The sequence below is a fragment of the Odocoileus virginianus genome, chromosome 32 (assembly GCF_023699985.2).
Source record: "Odocoileus virginianus isolate 20LAN1187 ecotype Illinois chromosome 32, Ovbor_1.2, whole genome shotgun sequence".
NCBI lineage: Eukaryota > Metazoa > Chordata > Mammalia > Artiodactyla > Cervidae > Odocoileus > Odocoileus virginianus.
The window spans coordinates 28,202,138-28,222,602 of NC_069705.1; the positions used below are offsets into that span (position 1 = coordinate 28,202,138).

The following is a 20,465-nucleotide window of genomic DNA, read 5'->3' on the forward strand; positions in this document are numbered from 1 at the left end:
GGTGAAAGATTCCTATGATGAAAACTACAAAGAAAGAAAGAAAGAAAGAAAGAAAGAAAGAAAGAAAGACATTACAGGACACACAGATCAAGGGAAAGACACCCCACAAGTTACACAACTCTATTATTTGAGGCCAGTAGCTTTGCCTCAAAACTCTCCTGATCGTGGAAGTCTACAAGGGCCTGTTCCTTCTTTAGAGAGCCTGCGGCAAGCTCCTCCTGCACTGTACCATCAGTATGGGCTGTAATTGTTTCATCTTTGATTCCCCAGCAGCATGTTTGCCTGCCCCCTCCAGGGCAGGTTTCTCCGTTGGCTTCTCTGGTCCTTCATCCTGCCCTCCGCTTACTCATCACTGAGGCCTCTGAATGCACATACAGAAGGTGCCAGAGGAGATCAGGTTGGCAAAGCAAAGAGCGCCAGCCATAGCTACATTAAGGAAAACATCCTTGTCGGACCCAAGAAGCAGGAACACAAAGCAAGAGGCCACACCACCACCTGGGTGAGATGCTGTTTACATTTTTTAAGCTTTCAAATTCTGTTGATTTCTAGCAAAACAATCCTTTTCCACACCCCCCACCCCCACTTTTTTGCCGCACAGCGTGGCATATGGGATCTTAGTTCCCTGAGCAGGGATCAAACCTGTGTCCCCTATACTGGAAGCAGAAAGTCTTAACCACTAGGCCACCAGGGAAGTCCCCCAAACACTCTGTTTGTGGCATAATTCTCTGAGATGATCTAAGTTGTGCTTGCAGTGTTTAAAAGAAAAAAAAAAAATTAAGATTGTCCCTGCTTAGTTAACTCACTTCCAGAAACAACTTTGGCACAAGGGGCAGTTCAGCCCCTTTCCCAAAGACACTGAAGACAAGTCAGATAAGAGACAGAGTCATAGCCGAGGATGGAAAACACAAACCAGACCGTAATGGGTAAAAGACAAATGCCCCCTAACTCTATACTATGAGCAAAAAAACCCCAAACAAACGTAAGAACAAAGAAAAGTGAAACTTACAGAATTTCTATCAAATTAGAAAAACAGAAACTTTTACAGACAACCTTGAAAATGGAAGAGTTACCTTCTTGTCAGGTTTTGGCGCGTTTTGAATCGAATTTAGAGCTTGCCTTTTATACTCAAGTTTCTCATTTAGTTCTCGCAGCTTGTTCACAGCAAAGCTGGCTTGTTCATTAACCCGACTGGAGCCTTCATCCACAGCCTCCTCGCCGACCTCACCTCCCGAGTCCTGGGGGAGAACGTCACATGAACCACCGTATCTCATAATGATGGAATATTCCTGCCGTGTTACCTACACTACAGGCTCTAGGTCAGGACAATACACCGCTCCAAATCACTGGATTCCACTAAGGAAAGAACCATAGTAGAAAGCCTAGAAGCAGCCTGCTTTTTCTCAGCAAAGTGAAAAATCACAGTATTTAGAACCAAAGTAACTGGTATTTGGAATTGCAGTGAAAAAAGAAATATTTAATAGCCTAAAAAAAAGGAGAAAAAAAAAATTCCATATTGTTATCTCCCAAATGGGAACCTGCACAGAACAAAGGAAGGAAACTGAGTTATCTTTCCAACTAAACCCAGATGTTCTGTGCCTAAACTCTGACCAAAAATGCTGAGACCTGGCTTGCTTGCTTTTGGTCTCCTAGGATATTATGAAAAATTCATGAGAGTCTCTTAAGAATCAGTTCAGTTCAGTTCAGTGGCTCAGTCATGTCCGATTCTTTGTGACCCCATGGACTATAGCACGCCAGGCTTCCCTGTCCATCACCAACTCCTAGAGCTTTTAAAATAAAATTTCCAAATTCCCACTAGTGAAGGTATTTTTAGCATATACTTTGCTCAGTCCTTATTTTAAAGATGTAGTTTTACTAATCAAGAGGTAGATTACTTTACAAGTTAGATAGTTAGCACTTGAAAGTGACTTAAGATTCATTAAGAACTACATAATTTGGGAAAAACCTGAATAGATTACCAACAAAAAGCATGTTAGTAATTAGATTCATAAACAGCCAGAGCATGAAAGAACTGCTGGGGACTGTCTTTTGGTTCATTTACTCCTTAACTTTCTTCCAGATTTTTTTCTTCTAGTTTTTCTTGTAACAAACAGTAAAAAGAAAAAATGTCAAAGGAAAATATTAATAATCATAGAACACCAAGCTGTTTTCATTTTTGTATATTCTTCCTAATTCTTGTCCATGAGTATATATGACATTACTCTATGCCTTATATATATTCAAGAGGGTATTCTGCCTTTCTCATGAAATACATTACTACAATGCTGCATATTTGAGGGTACTGTAATCTTCAAAATTATATTTGCTATGGCTGCAGAGTATTCTATGAATTGATAATAAACTGAGGCATATTCCTATCGCTACTCCTGCTGTGGGTTGATTCTGCTTTTTTGCCACCCCAGATGTGTTAAACTCCACAGTGCATAAACCTTTTTTGCTCTACATTTTAATTATTTTCATAGGATAAATTTCTAAAAGTGAGACTACTAGGAACTTTCGAAAGATCAGTGATACATGTCACCCTTCTTTGAATCCTAGGTGATGCTGGACATTTCTCATGTCTGTTTACGACTTATTACCTATCATATCAATGGTCAATTCAAGTCTTTATTCAATTTTTGTGTTGGATATTCATGCTTTTACTAATCTGAATAAACTGTTCACAACATTTACACATCAACCATCTTAATTTTTGAGTTAGAGATAAAGATCAGCTTGTTTTAGCTGTGCTATTCTAAAAATAAAATGCAATGCATAACGATCAATTAGTTTAGTGGTTTTGTTCACTGAAAATGTAAAGATCCATAATAGAACTTTTTTTAAAAAGTCTGAATGAAGTTCAGAGACATCCACTTCTAAAACTGTCATGAACAAGCACTTGATTCCTCAGAGCTTGAGACATAGTGAAGTGGACAGAAAGAGAGAATCCAAGATAAATTACAATCTTTCTATGTAAGGTGACTCTAAAACACTTTTTCTTTGTACTTTCAAAACCTTCAAACTCATATAAATCATTAGTAGTAAAAGGGAGATGGCCATTGGGCTACCCAAAATGATCTAATATACTCTAAGAAGATTAGACTTCAGGTATGGTTGGACAAGGTTTCTTTCAAAACATCTTAATTTCAACTGATTTTGTTTAAACTCCAAAATATTTCCTGCAGGTCTTCCTATATTCCCTACCTCTCATCTTCTCCCCATCCTTTTTGTCTGGTCTTGGGCTGGACTGTCAAGCTACGGATTCTCTTACCTGGCCTAAGTCACAAATGTCTCCCCCACCCCCCAAGTGTCCTGCCCTCACTTTTCAGGCACCACACTCACGTGTGTCTCAGGCAGGGCAAGGAGGTCTCTGACTCAGTGCTGGGTAATGGTACCCAGCCGGTCAGAAGGACAAAGAAAGAAGCACCGACCAGAAGCAGTGAGGTACTTCGAAGTCCTATATGTTACAAGCTGAAGGCGCACACCCTATCTGACTCCCACAATCTGGTCACATTCAACGCGTAATCACGCGAAAGGCAGCAGAAAGGTAAATGAGACTCACCACTTCATCCTTGTTGGAAACCAACTGTGAGACGTGTTTTTCTTCCTCTCTCATCATCAGCTTCTCATACAGGTCGCTGACAATGAATGAAGGGTAATACCTGTCCTTTAGGGTCTCATAAACGTCTCCCTGGACTTTGCAGAACACTTCGATCCCTTTATTGCCCACAAGACACTGCTGGATTTCTTTGTAAAGTGACTTTTCCACTGATATTTCTTTGCTCTCCACGAAGAAATTCTGGTAAATTTCACCAACTAGTTGTGGGATTTCATTCTGAAAAGGTGGGAAGATAAGCAAAGTATGAAATACTGTCTCTGAGAAAAACTATTTTCTTCCAAATTCTCTGCATTTTAAAGGTGGAAGGAAGACACCTGGAATGCGGGGTGAGTGTGCAGTGTTGTGGGCACATTCAGGGCCAAGGGCTGAGCATCAGACCCTGAAAAAAAACCAGTTGAGTCCTCAAAAGGAACACTTTACACTGAACAGTTAACAAATACAAATTCTTTTTAATGCTGGAAGGCAAAAACAAAGAATGAGAACAGTTCTCTTCTTGCAGTGGATTCCCTTCTCATAAATCTCAGTTTCACAGGAATACAATTCATCAGCTAAATTCAATTTGACTTTTCCATCTAATATAAATAGAGGTGCCAACTTCCCACTCCAGAAGAAAGGCAACAACATAACTGTGGAAGTAAGAGACATATTCTTCAGAATGATGACTTACTACACTGTAATCAAGCTATGTCTTAAACACTACACTTAGGTCACAGCCATCCTACTATGAATGTGCAAACATCTCTTATATCTGATTAACAGAACCTTTACATTTCCACTAGAGACAACTCTAGGAATGACGTAAAGTCTTTAATAGTAGCAAAAAAAATGAAGACAAATGACTTAATGAATACTATGAACATAACTAGCATCATGGAACTTTTACATCCTAATCAGCATTGCTAGATAAAAATATAGTTATTTGAGGAAGCTATACCCTCTTACTGTACTGATACGTTTCAATACTTTAGGAAATTTTTTAGATTGCTCTTTACAGTATTCCTCTGATAGCAGCCAAAGCCAAGTTTGTAGTAAAGTCTGGTAGATAAAATATGTAATAAAGCTGGCTAGTACAATATTGAGTAAAATGAGGTCATTGATGGGTTATAAATTAACACTGAAAGAAATTTCTAAGATTTCAAAATACTATGAGACTGGATTTAGTTCCTTAACCAACACAGTCTGTGATTTATGATGTATTCTAAGTTGGTGTGAAGCTCCAGCAATATTCATACTAAGTGTAAATAGATAATTTAATGTACATAGTGCTCTTTGGGCTTATTTTAATAAGCCTCTCAAAATGTGTGTATTATATATGCTGTATATATAGTTATATATTTGTTGACATATATTCACAGATATGTATTTCACATTCTTCAACTTAATTCTTAAATATATATTGAGAACTTGCCAAGCACAAAACACAAGGCTCATTTTGGGCTTTCCACTGTAATAGGCATCCGTAATCAAGAATTAGTTTTTGTCTTCCTTAACACAATCATTTTAAATAAAATAAAAGGACAGTTACATGTGCACATTACAATATTAAAAATAACAAGGTTATGACAATGAGGTACAAGTGATAAGACCAAACTTATAATAGCAAAGTAGGTAGGACGTGCCTTTTTATAATGAATTACAAAATAACTACCTGAAATTAAATTCAGTAATTGGGTATATTTGTAAATCTTTTCTCCTTGACTACACATTTAAAAGCACTTTCTATAAAAATAAAATCTAATTTTATTTACCATTATGGGTGAGAACATAATGCCAATAATGTGTCTGGTTTAAAATATTCTTTTAATGTATAGCTTATCTTACAGCTTTATTGAAAAACACAGATACACTGCCTAAAACACAAGTTTTCATCAGCCAGTGATTAACATTCCTTTGGACCTATATATCCTACCTTGTTAGCATTCTTTAAATACTCCACAGACTCCCAAAAACTAATTAGAGCTCTCTTGTCCATCCTTTCCATGTACGTTCGAAACTGCTCTCGGTAGACAGCGTTGGCCAAGATATCTTCAAACTGAAGAATCTATGAAGAGAATTTAATTAAGAGTTTTTAAAAACCCAATTTTAAATATCAGTTCACTTTGACTTCCAAAGGATTCATTTTCACATTCAGGAAAAAAAAACGCCTCATTTTCTAAGGTCACAGTTAATGTCACATAGGGCCTGTTTCACCTTCCTAAACTTTAAATTGAAAAAGCTTACTGAATACTCACAGTGCACATATTCAAAAAAGTACCAATTTTTCATTAACCATTAGCTCATTCAGCAAAGGATTTATTTGGCTTCTACTCTGTATGAGGAGCATTTCTAGGAAACAGACAAAAATCCCTGCCTAACATAATGGACTGCTGAAAGCAACTATGCTCATAGTAGAAAAAGTCAAGAGAGATGTTTAAAAGACAAGGTAGCTGGACTCTAATAAATTTGTATTTTTGTTTTCCATCCTATTTTCATATAGGTAAGGAAATCTATGAATGATTTCATACCTTGCCTTTTTGTTTATAATATCACATTCATTTAAAAAAACTCTTCTATGTATCATTTTAATTGACCCATAAGAGTCCATTGTATATCTAGCATTCTAGTCACACTAGGTCAAACAAGTGGAATCAAAATGTCATAAACTTTTTTTTTTTTTCCCATTTACTTTTATTAGTTGGAGGCTAATTACTTTACAATATTGTAGTGGTTTCTGTCATACATCGACATGAATCAGCCATGGATTTACATGTATTCCCCATCCCGATCCCCCCTCCCACCTCCCTCTCCACCCGATTCCTCTGGGTCTTCCCAGTGCACCAGGCCTGAGCAAAATTCTTTACTTAGGCAAAAATTCGTAAGTTTTCTAAAACATATATAGTACACATTATTTATATGTAACAAAAACTTCTCTACTATGCTTGATAAAGCCTTGAGATTTCTAATTTTAAAAAACAGACATGCAACAAGCAACAAAGGTTTACTGTGTAGCACTGGGACCTATAGTCAATATCTTGTAATAATTTATAATGGAAAATAATTTCAAAAATAATATAAGTGTATATGTATCCAGTCCAGTTGCTCAGTCGTGTCTGACTCTTTGTGACCCCATGAGTCACAGCACGTCAGGCCTCCCTGTCCATCACCAACTCCCTGAGTTTACTCAAACTCATGTCCATCGAATCGGTGATGCCATCCAGCCATCTCATCCTCTGTCATCCCCTTCTCCTTCTGCCCCCAATCCCTCCCAGCATCAGGGTCTTTTCCAATGAGTCAACTCTTCGCATGAGGTGGCCAAAATATTGGAGTTTCAGCTTCAGCATCAGCCATTCCAATAAACACGTAGGACTGATCTCATTGAGGATGGACTGGTTGGATCTCCTTGCAGTCCAAGGGACTCTCAAGAGTCTTCTCCAACACCATAGTTCAAAAGCATCAATTCTTCGGCACTCAGCTTTCTTCACAGTCCAACTCTCACATCCATAAATGACCACTGGAAAAACCATAGCCTTGACTAGACAGACCTTTGTTGGCAAAGTAATAATCTCTGCTTTTTAATATGCTGTCTAGGTTGGTCATAACCTTCCTTCCAAGGAGTAAGCGTCTTTTAATTTCATGGCTGCAATCACCATCTGCAGTGATTTTGGAGCCCAGAAAAATAAGTCAGCCACTGTTTCCCCATCTATTTCCCATGAAGTGATGAGACCAGATGCCATGATCTTAGTTTTCTGAATGTTGAGCTTTAAGCCAACTTTTTCACTCTCCTCTTTCACTTTCATCAAGAGGCTTTTTATTTCCTCTTCACTTTCTGCCATAAGGGTGGTGTCATCTGCATATCTGAGGTTATTGATATTTCTCCTGGCAATCTTGATTCCTGCTTGTGCTTCTTCCAGCCCAGCATTTCTCATGACGTACTCTGCATATAAGTTAAATAAGCAGGGTGACAGTATACAGCCTTGATGTACTCCTTTTCCTATTTGGAACCAGTCTGTTGTTCCATGTCCAGTTCTAACTGTTGCTTCCTCACCTGCATATAGGTATCTCAAGAGGCAGGTCAGGTGGTGTGGTATTCCCATCTCTTTCAGAATTTTTCACAGTTTATTGTGATCGGCACAGTCAATAAAGCAGAAATAGATGTTTTTCTGGAACCCTCTTGCTTTTTTGATGATCCAGCAGATGTTGGAATTTCATCTCTGGTTCCTCTGCCTTTTCTAAAACCAGCTTGAACATCTGGAAGTTCACGGTTCACGTATTGCTGAAGCCAGGGTATATGTATTACTGAATCACACACATACACACACAAATTCTACGTTTTGAAATTAAAAAAACTCCAACGTATGGAAGTTTCATAATTACCCCTTCATTTACTATTTTGAGTGCTTACATTATAAGAAAAACCAGTACCTGAAGACACAGTGTGATCAATCTTGAGCATTGACCACTAAAGAAAAAGTGGATGACCTTTACAGTAACTCAGGACTTAACAAGGAGAAATGCCTCAAATTAATTTAGAAGGAATTTAACTCCTATATCCTTAGTTATCTATTTAGTAATAAAAATGATGTCTAAGTATAATGCAATAAAAGGAAAACTTACATTTAAGATTCTTAAAACTAACATTGTAGCAGATGGAAAAATTTCAGAAATCAAGTGCCTGTGATCAATGCATGTTCACCTCCTCTGCCACGGATAGTAAGTCTTCAATCTGCTTTGTGGGCAGAAAGGGGCAGGCAATTTTCTAGCAGCTTTTGGTAACTAATTAAAGGAATGACCATCCCTTGCTACAGATCATTAATACTTAGGATGTAGTGTGCTAACTTTGGGAAATCACAGGATGTCTCCTCACTTCAGGTAAACCTACCAGGGAAGCATTTTAAAGTACAAATCCTAACTGCACAGGCTCCAAAGAAGTCTGAAGGCTCCCCTATCGACTCTAACAGGAATGACAGATTACTCGGAGAACAACCCATCTGCAACACTGGGAGGAGCCGAGCAGGACAGACATCCAACAGTTCTAAGGACGTCTGCCCAGTCTAATCTCACAGACTGAAATGAATTCCAAGTCAGATACAAATTCTTGTATTTGCAAAATTAAGCCCAAAACATCTTCTAAAATATCAGCCGCTTTCATTCTCTCTTTGTGTCTTATGAACACTCCTATATTTAGTTCTAAAAGTGCACACATAAACAAATGACAGTAGACCTATCTCAAGTCTAATTCAACATCTGATACATCTCATATCTTAGCTGGTGAATTAACCTTAAGTTCTCTCCTCCAAGTTTTGTGTTTTTGTTTTTAATTTTCTCTTGAAGCCTGCATAAGCCTTTCCCTGAGGAACACGCACACTAACGGTGCGGGTCTGGGTGACCAGGATGAATAGATGGCACACTTTTGAGTCAAATATGTTAACGTGAGATGAACTCAATCTCACTGCATTAATCTGAGATGAGCTATTCTCAGTAATTGGTGCAGAAGTGGAAAAGAGAACACTGGCTGGGTCAAAGGGGACACTACTGATCAACAGATGATTTAAAAATATAAGTATATACACACAACATAATACCAATTCCCATTTACTAAGGGCTTCCATACAGCAAACACTATGCTCTTGTGTTAATTTCCTCTGTTGGATTAACACATTTCTTTCTGTCCTAAAACCTCTGGTAATTCTGGGAGGGGTGCCGCCACAAATCATCTCTGGGCAGAAGACAGAAAACTGTCCTGGTGGATGTTTCATGTGCCAAAGGCCATGGAGTGTTTCAGGCTGGAGGGTGCCCTGTGATCATTCTTTATTCCCCATCAGGGATTTTTTATTTACTTCTTTTCACTACATCCCAGTCCCACTGGATCTGGTTTCATGATGTGTATGCTATTAACTTAGTTTTATGTTTTGTGTGTGTTGTCTCTTAACCCACAGGCTAATTTTTCTCTAGGAAATACATCCCTATAGCATTCAAAAGGACCTCAAGCAAGTAAATGTTCTCCTGAAACACACACAACGTGTTACCAAGAGGGACCCAGGCCCAAGATTCTCCAGCCGTGGAATATCCACAATATACTCATGAAATTGTCTATAGCAGACTAAAGAGAATGTGGAGAACTAGGATCCTGGGAATGATGTTTTATCCTGAAAGGAGAGTTCACAATTGGATTCCTCTTACATTTATGACATCACTAAAACATGCCCCGGAAACAGATGTTTATTGAGTGCTCATTATACACCAACTACTGTGCTTATCATTTTATGTGCACTGTTTAATTCCATGATTATCATGCCCTGTATGGTGTGTACACTTATTGTTACTTTACAGAGTACAGAGAGGCTAACTGACTTGCCCAAAGTCAATCCCCAGTGAACCTGGGATTAACAGTCAGGCTTTCTGACTCTATAGCATAACTTTTTTTTTTTTTGAAACGTTTTATTTTATACTGGAGTATAGCTGATTAACAATGTCGTGATAGTTTCAGGTGGACAGCAAAGGGACTCAGCCACACATACACACGTATCCATCCCCCCAGCCGGGCGCCACATCACACTGAGCCGAGTTCCCTGTGCTCCACGCAGGTCCTTGCTGTTACCCAATTTAAACACAGCAGTGTGTGCATGTCCATCCCAAACTACCCGTTCCCCCAGCCCACAATAAAATACTTACTCTTCGTAAGAAATTACCTGATTTGTATTCAGGCCAAAAGATTTAGCAAACTAAAAACAGTACGGGAGTCAAGAAGGAAAGGTGGATTGAGAGCTCTGTAAGAACGTCAGAAGAAAGAGTCAAGGAGACTTTTCCCATTCAAGTGCAGGGTCCTCAGCTACACTCAGGTTTGGGAATCAACTAGATCTGGGTTTTTATGTAGTTCTGTCTCTTCCTATCCACATGGCCTTATCAGGTAATTTACTTACACCAACTGTTTCTTCGACTTTTGTAAAATGGAGACACGGAGTACAGACTCATAGCATTGTGGCGAGAGCTAAGTAAAATAACCTCTAAGAGGCCTTCTGCTTCACTGCTGGTAATTCCTATCCAATTAGTAGTGAGTAATCTGATTGGGCCCTTGAAAATACAAATATGTTCCTCTGGGATGGTGGGAGGACAAAGGGAGACAGGAAAACACACACAGGCGTGTACACACACACGCATCTCACCAATTACCACTCGCGGAAGTCAAGGACGCCAAGAAACGTGGCTACTTGACTCCTAAAAGTAAACATGTGAGTTTATGTTAGGGAACACATGTTTTAGGTTAAATACCAAGAAGTGAAAGCACTGTCTATATGAATACATCAGTGTTCATAACAAACACGAAATGGCAAAACAAGAAAGCGCCAAGATCTACCTTCTGGCTTTGAGGCCCGTCCCCCTCCTCGAAGGCCCCGTCCTCCTGCTGGTCGTAGGCAGGGCCTCCCAGGACTCTGATCCTCTTCTCACACTGCTTCTTCGCCACGGTCAGCTGGTTAATGTACCTTTTCATGTTCCTGGCCCTCAGGAGATCGGCCTTCATGGCGGCGGTTTCTTTACCTTGAATGAGACGGATGGGCGGTAGGCAGTCAGAGGACAAAGTACCAAAGAGGGAAGGAACACGGTGACGCTGGGCCAAATTTGTGAAAACTTGGGGCTGAAAATTTGCCGTTTGTGACATGGACAGACCTGGGGGTCATTATATTTAGTGAAGTAAGTCAGAGAGAAAAAATAAATAAATACTGTATGCTTTCACTTATATGTGGAATCTAAAAAAATAAATGAATGACAAAAAAGAAACAGATCCACAAGTAATAAACTAGTGGTTACCAGAGCGAAGAGGAGCGTGAGGAGGGTCAACGGAGGTGAAGGGGATTAAGAGGTATAAACCACCAGGTATAAAATAAGTAAGTTACAAGGACAGAACATATAGAACAGGAAATAGAGCCAATATTTTATAATAACTATATGGTATATAATCTATAAAAACAGTGAATCACTATGCTACAGGGCTGTCTTTGGATCTGCCTCTCCTGGACACTACATGGTCTCTGGTGACCAGCTTCCTGAACACACTGGCTAGCTTTCTGTGGGGCTTTAATATCCATTATCTCAGCAGATCCCCCAAGAATCTGCCTGGCTCCATTCCCTCTCCCCTTCAGGTCACCAGTACAGAGCTCAGCAAAGACATCTCTGGTCACCCTCTTTCTACCTGCAGCCTCTACCTTAACACCAGCCTTCTCCCGCTCAGCTTTATACTTTTTCTATAGCATGACTGCCATACCACCTATTTGACTTACTTATCCTCCAAGTATGTCCTCATAAAAGTAGCATTTTGTTTGTTTATACACCACTGTACCACCAGCACCCACAACAGTGCCCGGCAGCAGAGTCGGGGCTCAGGGAACACGCTGAGTGGATGCATGATCTGTGTCAAACGTTACCAAGGGTTCAGTATAACAGAGCTAAAGTTCTGCTGAGTCCTCGCTATGCACTAGGTACTGTGCTCTCTCTCGAGCCCAGTCTGTGAAGTAGAGAACCAGGGTGAGACTCCTCACCTCCCGCCCTTTACCTTACCCCAACACGGCGTCTAGCCCTCCCTGCCGCCAATCTGCTGTGGCCAGGACCACGAGTGGGCAAGTCCTGTGGATGGCTGTCAGTGGAGTCTGGAATCAGATTAGAATTTGGTCTCTGCCACCATGAGCTCTGTGGTCTCAGGGAGACTTATTTAAAAAATTTAACTTAAAAATATTTTACAATGATTTGCTTCCTTAAGCAAAATTACATTATGTAATTTAAAGCAAAAGCAAAAAATTCACACGAAATTAATTTTTAAAAACGACTAAGCATTGAGCACTTCCTTGTGGAGAAGGGACTAGCTTTGCACACATAACCTGCAGGCAGGGAGGGGCAGGGGTTGAGGGCAGGCTTTTTTCTTTTAAATGGGTGAGAGATGAGCTGGTTTTAATGCTGATGGAAGGAAGCAGTTAAGAAGGAAACAGGCCACAGGTGGGAGGGTGGTACTCAGCGGACAGTGAGGAAGGAGGCTGGCTTTGGGGAAGGCCGCCCCTCTCTATGGTGACAGGAAAGCACAGGGAAGGATGCGGACACCAGCCGGTCTGGACATGGTGTCGGGAGCTGCAGCAGGTCCCTTCCTAGGGGTCTGTTGTCTGGAAGCAGGGAGTGAGGTTATCCGCTCAGAGAACTGTTAGCCGTTCAGTCGTGTCTGACTCTCTGCGATGTCGTGGACTGTAGCCCACCAGGCTCCTCTGTCCATGGAATTTTTTAGGCAAGAACTCTGGAGTGGGTAGTCATTTCCTTCTCCAGGGGATCTTTAGACCCAGGAATCGAACCCGCGTCTCAAGCTAAGCAGGCAGATTCTTTACCATGGAGCCACCAGGGAAGCCCTCACACACCTGGGGCGACCTCCAGTTCCCCAGCGTGGTCATCACCACCCTCGGGTCCCAGAGTCAGGCTGTGCAGATGCTTACACCCACGCCTGGACAGGCTGCACCCATCCGACAGAAGAGCTCAGGCCAGGGCCGCAAGGCACAGCCTCCATCAGAGCAGCCTTTCCCGACACGCATCACCAACGGTCAGAGCAGACCTTGGTCAACAGTCAGCCCCGTTCGAGGGGGTCTATCATGTGTCACAGGGTGCTGTCACACGTGTAACTGAGGTGAAGGGGACGACAGAGGGTGAGGTGGTTGGATGGCATCAGGGACTCAATGGACATGAGTTTGGTGATGGACAAGGGGGCCTGGCGTGCTGCAGTCCATGGGGTCACAAAGAGTTGGACACAACTGCGCGACTGAACTGAACTGAACTGAGGCGGCATTTTCATCTGACAGCAATGATGGATTCTGGTCCTGTGCTCGGCTGACAGGGAGGCCCTGCTTAAAGAACTGAACTCAGCACCCCAAGAGGAAAAAGTAGTATTTCAGAGCCCTCTTAGTGGGAAAGTAAATGTTGGATATATGGTAGAAACCAACACAATATTGTAAAGAATTATCCTCCAATTAAAAATTTTAAATAAAGTAACTGTTAGTCTGTCTCCAAATTAGCATACTGCAAACTGAAATTATTTGTAGGTGTACCTGAAGAAATACATGCTTGGAATTGTGACTTTTTCAGAAAACCTTTGTTTTTCTCTGCTTCCAAAACTCATGTTATTTCCATTATACTTAGATTCTAAGGAACTTAAACTCTCACAGTTGCATTCCATGATTCTGCACTGATTACATTTATTTTAAAAAGATTTAAAGCATATATGCTTAAACTAGTTTGCACTGGTAACATTTATTTTAAACACGCTACACATATATTCTTAAACTCTAAATCCTGTGCATAATCTTTAAGCTACTTTAAAATGCAAGGACAAAAGTTGACTTTTATAAAATAAACCTAGACCGCAATTTTAACTCTGGGTTAAAACAGGCTAATCAAGAGAGACACAGAGGAAGAAACTGATACAGACTTAACAACAAACAGGTTCTTCTCCTGAGAAGGCTTAAAAGTCTTTCTAAAAGGACAAAAGCAGGCAAATTCCAAAGGGAAGGGAGAAAGAGAATAAACCTTCCCCTAAACCCAGCTGCAGAGCGGAGGAAACATCCCAGGGTCCTGCTGGGGTGCCCCCTGCTCGCGTGAATGTGTTCTGTTTGTTGGGGGCCAAAGTCACTGTCCGATTGCAAAGCTTGTTGCTAACAAATGCAACGGCAGTCTGTTGCTTAGACAATTCTGTGTATTTTTTGCCTCGGAAAACTAATGCCACGTTCAGGACTTAATGCCTAACAGGGCGCTGCTGCGTTGCATGCGACTGTTGTGCAAAAATCCTAGGAAATCCAGCGAAGGAGATGAATACGCTTCTTTGTGACCTGAGGACCCGTCCGGCCAATAAATCCTCTCATCAAGAGAAGCGCGGGCCAGGGGGTGGACGACACACTGCCCGGTTCATGCCAGCTTCCTGCTGCCGCGTCTGCTGAGCCCTAGGTGACGCCGTGTGCCGTTAAGCCGGGTGAATCACACAACGTTTAATCGAGGTTAAGGAAGAAGGCTGAGGCCACAGACGGTGGCGGGTGATGCATGGGGTGGCAGTGGCTCTTTACATGGGTGCCAAGAAGAATACGCGGGCGCCGTAACTGTCTAAAGCAACGCATTATCAGTGTTTACTGGCTTCCCTTCTAGCGAGTCAATTCTGCTGAGGTGGGAGCAAAAAGGAAGGGGGTCTTTTGCTGGAAGAGAGATCTGGGTTAGACCTTGGAGGAACCCTCTGCGGACACTGCAGGGGACCGGTGACCTACATCACAGAGCCCTTTGGGCCATAAACCTTCCGCCCACGATACAGTTCCTCCTCGAGGGAGCAGAGTGACCTGCTGCAAAACAGAAACACCGGGGGCAACCGCCGGGCGCTACCTCCAATGTGGCAAAGGGCAGGGAAGTGACAGCGCAAACCAAGGCCCCAGGAGCGGCACCAGCGTAGCTGGAAGAAAACGGCACCCCTCGTCTGCCAAGCACTAAGAAGCACCCACAGCAGAGTGTTTCTTTTCTCACGTCAGACTCCAAGGCGCAGCCTAACTGCGGCGGCCTCGGCGGGCTGCCTGAGGAATCCCAGAGGACACACAGTCTCCGAACCAGTGACCTTCCGGGCGGCCAAACCTTCCCTGTGGGGCTGTCCCGTGTGTCGCAGAATGTCTCGCAGCCTTCCTGGCCTTTACCACTAGATGCCAGAGGCACCCCTTCCCCGGGCGACAACCAGAAACCTCTGCAGACCTTGTTCAATGCCCCCTGTCCCCTGGGAGGCAAAACTGTACCCCCTACCGCATTGGGAGGATTACTACAGAGCTACAGCTCCTAAAGGGGTGCAGGAGGCAAGGCTGTGCTTGCCCACCCCCCGGGGCTCCCCAGCATGTGGTTACGCCCCCCACAATGCACAGGTCTCCTCAGGCCCCCCAAGCAGTGGAGGGAAGGGATTTTCGGGGCTCCTCGCTAGCAGAGGTCAGGCCTCCGTTCACACTGACAGGCTGACAAGTCTTTGAAATCTTTTGTGTACACTGAAACAGATGTTTCAGTAAAAGGTCCTGAGAAGGGGGTTCAAGAAATGGGTGTGTATTTATTTAGGGACTAGTGAAGTTTCAGAAGGAGAAATGCTTTTTCTTCTAAACGCAGAGCTGACGGCAGTTCTCAGTAGTTACCGATCATCACAGACTTTCTCAAAGTTATCTGAAGATCACCTCAAAAGCTGCCCAGGAACTAACGCAATATTTACCTTACTTTTCAAGTTAGGGCTGGTAAGCTTTAAAAAAAAAAAAAGAACAGAACAAGTGGGATTCTCTTCACAGCAAACACCTGAAGTTTCAGAGTCGAGTGTGCCGCTCCCCCTTCAGTAGGAAGGATACTTGAGAGGCCCCAGCAGGCGCTCTCAGCAGAGCCTCTCCTGTTACAAGGGAGAAGAGGAGAGACAGCGAGGGCCGGGCAAGGCCCGGGCCTGGTGCCTGCAGCACACCTTTTATTTGTGTTTCCTTCCTTAAATACATCAAGTGCTGAAACTTCCAGCATTTTCCTTGGTGGAAGGCCCTCCAACACGCTTGCAACAGATTTTTAAAGTAGTAAGGCCCCATCAGTTAAATCCACACGTCAGATTACCAGGAGAGGCCTGCTCCCAGAGTAGAACGTGACTTGAGCAGAGGGCAGTCAGAGACTGAAGCCACAGCTCCGGCGCAGACAGCTTCTGAGTTCCGAGCGTGACTCTCAGAGCACCCGCCTGCGTGAGTGATCAGGGCAGTGGGAAGAGTGCAGGACACGTGGGTTCAAGCCCCAGATCAGCACATGACTAACCACACACTTGCTGAAAACCTCTGGACCTGACCTTTACCTGAATAAATACAGGTTCTTAGGACGTACGATGACTGAAGTTTTCTGAGGGGGAAGGTGGGAGCGGAGGTGGATATATAAATTATGAGACTACAGAGAGCATTCCCTAGTGGCTCAGCCGCAATGCGGGAGACCTGGGTTCGACCCCTGGGCTGGGAAGATCCCCTGGAGGAGGGCTTGGCAACCCACTCCAGGAATCTGGCCTGGAGAATTCCATGGACTGTGTATTCCACACGATCACAAAGAGTCAGACATGACTCTTTCACTTTCACAAGGAGCATGGGGCTTCTTCAGATGGTAAAGAATCTGCCTGCAATGCTGGAGACCTGGGTTTGATCCCTGGGTTGGGAAGATCCCCTGGAGAAGGGCATGGCAACCCATTCCAGTATTCTTGTCTGGAGAATCCCCATGGACAGAGGAGACTGGCGGGCTACAGTCCATGAGGTTGCAAAAGAACTAGACGTGACTTAGCAACTAAACCACCACCACCAAAGAGAGCGTAATGGAAGAGGCTGAGCCCCTGGCCATGGGGAGAGATGGGACGGGGCTGTGCTGGATGCTGGGGAAGGGACCGCAGGCTCCGGGCACCGCCGCACTCAGGATGGGAGGGCTGGGCAGACAGAAACCCTAGCAAGGGCCCTGCAGCAACAGCCTGCGGTGTAAGTCTAGGTCATTCATAAGCTAGAAATTGTGTCACATTACTGCAAAGCTAGGAAACCAGAGCATTAGAAAGGGCTCTGAGAAGTCCCCTAGAGTCTACAGAGTAGCTCCTTCCTTTGGGCAGGGATGCTTTTAAATCCAAAATCAGGTAAGAAATATGATTCAAAAAATTATTCCTAATGGAAATCATTAATGGTTTTTATCAACAAGTAACTCTGTGTGTATACATGTTCAGTATATTCTGAAGTTCTTCTACAGTTCTGCTTGATATACTCAATTCCAAAACTCTCTACTTATACTGAACAAGGCGCACAATAGGCATGTCACCCCCACGTGTGCAGTATTTATACAGAGCACTTTCTATTAGATCAACATCCTGTCCTTTGTTGCAGTCAGCTAAGTAAATAGTACTCTTGAATTCTCTTGCTAACATTTCAGAACCCAGAACAGAAGCGAGGGAAAGAAAAAGCCTTAAAGGGAGCTGAAATAGAAAATAATAATTTAGGGTAACACACAGGATACAATCAGATGTTCTGGGATTTTTCTTTTAAGTTTCCCACTAAATTGACCCCTCTTAACGGACTGATAGGTTTTGCTCACTACAGGTGTGACGGGAACAGGGAAAGATAAACTACGGATACAAAGGGGTCCAGGCATCGGGAAGCAATGGTTTCTCAAGCAGCTGTTCTAGTGGTAAAGCCTAAATGTCCACTCTCTTAATCACATGTCTGAACTTCCAAAACAGGATTCTGATTCATTCCTGTTGTTATGTGTGCTGACAGGATCCACCCTTCAAAACCACTGACCCAGGGGCCAGGTCTGGGGCGGGGAGGCTCCCACCAACCAGCCCCGTGGAGACCCCCTGCCCCCTCCACTGCCTCGCAGGGTATAGCGACATCAGACTAGACATCAGGACAGTAAATCCCATGGCTTGCTTACGGAGCTGTATGGTGATAACTCGGCTGGCTTACACACCTAAGAGAAGCCCATATAATTTGAAATAAAGTTGCCAGTCAATTTAAAAAAAAAAAAAAAAGAGGGAGCTGAAATAGTGGGCTTATTTGCCTCCAACAGCAGAGAAGACGTAGCATATGTCCCATTACTACTAGAATGCCGGCACTTGGCCAGGGTCTTAGTTTGGGCAGCTATAACCAAACACCACAGACTGGCTGAGACGGGCTGGCTGTAAACAACAGTCTGGAGACTAGGGCGCCAGCGTGGGTCCCAGTGAAGCCCCTCGTGTCGGCTGCAGGCTGCCAGCTTCCTGCTGGGTCCTCACACGCCGGGGGAGGTTGGGAATCTCTATGCAGCCTCTCTCATAAGACACCAAGCCCATCCATGAGGGCTCCACCCTCCTGACCAAAGCAAACTTCCCAAATTCTGTGACCATCAAGCAGCTGATGGGATTAGTGGGTAAAAGTCAGGCCTCAGTCAATATGTTTGGCCAGCATGAATGATAAAATAAGGTCAGAGGCAAGGAAATTTTGTGAGTGCACTTAAAACTGCTGAGACCAAGTGCTTCAAAAAATTTATAAATTGTGCAGTATTTATAAATTTGCTCTAAGAACCTGTTTCTCCAAATATTCCTAATTTTTCTTGCTCATAGGACAAAGATCTGAGTTAGATGGTCTCAATTTTTTTTATTTCTATGATTATTTACTTTCCCTAGAACAGTACCAGCAATTAAACTAGTTAAGACATTGTAAAGACTTCAAAAACCACTTCATACCTTATTTCTTAAAAACATCAAAATTCCAAAAGAAAAATGCCACCAAAAATCAAGTGAAAATTTCTACATTGTTAAAGAGAGTAATTTGGTCTTCCACTATGAACCTGAAACATTCTCAGAATTTTGTGTGGATTTGCTGGAGTTTATTGAAGCCTCAGAAGCCTTATTTAAATGTTCCTGAATATACAAAGTAAAAAAAAAAAAAACAAAGTAAAGAGGTCCCCCGGCCCTCCTGTGTTATCCTGAGAAAAGTCAGTGCAGGGTCAGCTAGTTATCTCCTTAAGGTTTCAGAGAGCACAGAGTTAGGTAATTTCTCCCCACCTGTTATACAGCCTTTTCTCCATTGAAATCCTCAAAATACTTTCACAATTATATACCAATTCCTAATCAGTGAACAATTATAACTGAAAAAGACTTGCCTGAAACAAACATATTTATATGTAGCAACAAAATTATATTTTAGCATATTCATTCTACCTTCATTAAAAAAAAAAGTTCTCATCTCTAGTTTGAATCCCAAGTATTCTTAGGATCTTCCATCTGTCCTTTTTTTTTTTTTTTTTTTTAAACACTTCTTCAGTTTACTATTCACAAAGAGAACATGAAACCAAGGCTAAGGAGAAACAACCCTGGACATGAAATGTTTAGAACTGCACACACAGCCTGGCAGCATTGCTACATGGTCACCTCGAGCACAGTCTGACTGTCCAGCTTTAAGGGAACAGTGCAGGCAGGTGGGGTGGTGGGGAGAGGTTAACATCCAGAAGAGGCACTTCCCAGATGCTCAGCCCGCTGAGATGCTGCCTAGATCACACTCTAAAACAGAGCTCTCCAAAAACTAACAAAACAATTCTATTTGGGGGGAGCCTTTTAATATGAGAAAAAACTATGAAACTATGTTTGTATATAAACCAAACAGCAGCATGATTCTACCCACTGATTTCAATATTCTAAAAATTATGAATACAAAGTTTATCAGGGAACACAGAACTACAAAGGTTTCTGTTAGAATGAAATCATACTTACTTTCTCTTTTGCTGATACAGCAATATTTTAACAAATTTTTAATACTTAAGTGCATACTCATACAGGTCAAAACCCTGACAGGAGAGAGAAGGCGGGGACTAGACCCAGGGCCTTCAGGATGTAAAAGCGAAGAAAACGAACTGGTTCTTACCTTTGTGCCTCTTCAGCTGGGGGAAGCTGCTGATTGTTGTTGCCTGGATTATCTCCACCACAATTTGATACCTGAGTATTGAAAAGGGAGAAAAATTAAAGATGGAACAGGAAGGAAAGACCATTCTCAGGGAGAATGTCAGACTCTATTTGTACTGATCAACTGTAACACAGTGAATCCTGCATAAGAATCATGAAAACCATCCAACGCGGATGAAGTCAGCGGGCTGGGTGCTGCACCATGAGCTACTCATTCCTGAGGCCTGAATGCAAGAGTTGTGAACGCACCCCCACCTGCATTCCCCGTACTGAAGCGTTCCCACCTGCCCCCCCCCGAAGAGGCAAACCCTGAGGTCATGATCAACTCCTCCCCCTCTTTCGCCCCACACAAGTGCCCTCCCCCGACACTGGTAACCGGAACCCTACTGATTCTACTTCCTGGACCTGCACTGTCCAGGA

At 42.8% G+C, this 20,465-nt stretch overlaps 1 protein-coding gene across 4 annotated transcripts in view; it reads right to left on the bottom strand.

The window, feature by feature from the left end:
• SNX25 (sorting nexin 25) overlaps positions 1-20,465 on the bottom strand; it is a 93,759-nt gene that overhangs the window by 22,471 nt on the left and 50,823 nt on the right. For all 4 annotated transcript variants that reach the window (XR_011485163.1, XR_011485162.1, XM_070460065.1 and 1 more), the window contains exons 6-10: positions 20,008-20,078; positions 10,950-11,131; positions 5,526-5,657; positions 3,560-3,832; positions 1,071-1,235 (exon numbers count right to left, since the gene is read on the bottom strand). Coding sequence is in view for 2 of the 4 variants with exons in the window: in XM_070460065.1 (XP_070316166.1) it covers positions 1,071-1,235; positions 3,560-3,832; positions 5,526-5,657; positions 10,950-11,131; positions 20,008-20,078 (823 nt within the window). In the remaining 2 variants the exon portion in view is untranslated. The remainder of the gene's footprint in view (positions 1-1,070; positions 1,236-3,559; positions 3,833-5,525; positions 5,658-10,949; positions 11,132-20,007; positions 20,079-20,465) is intronic.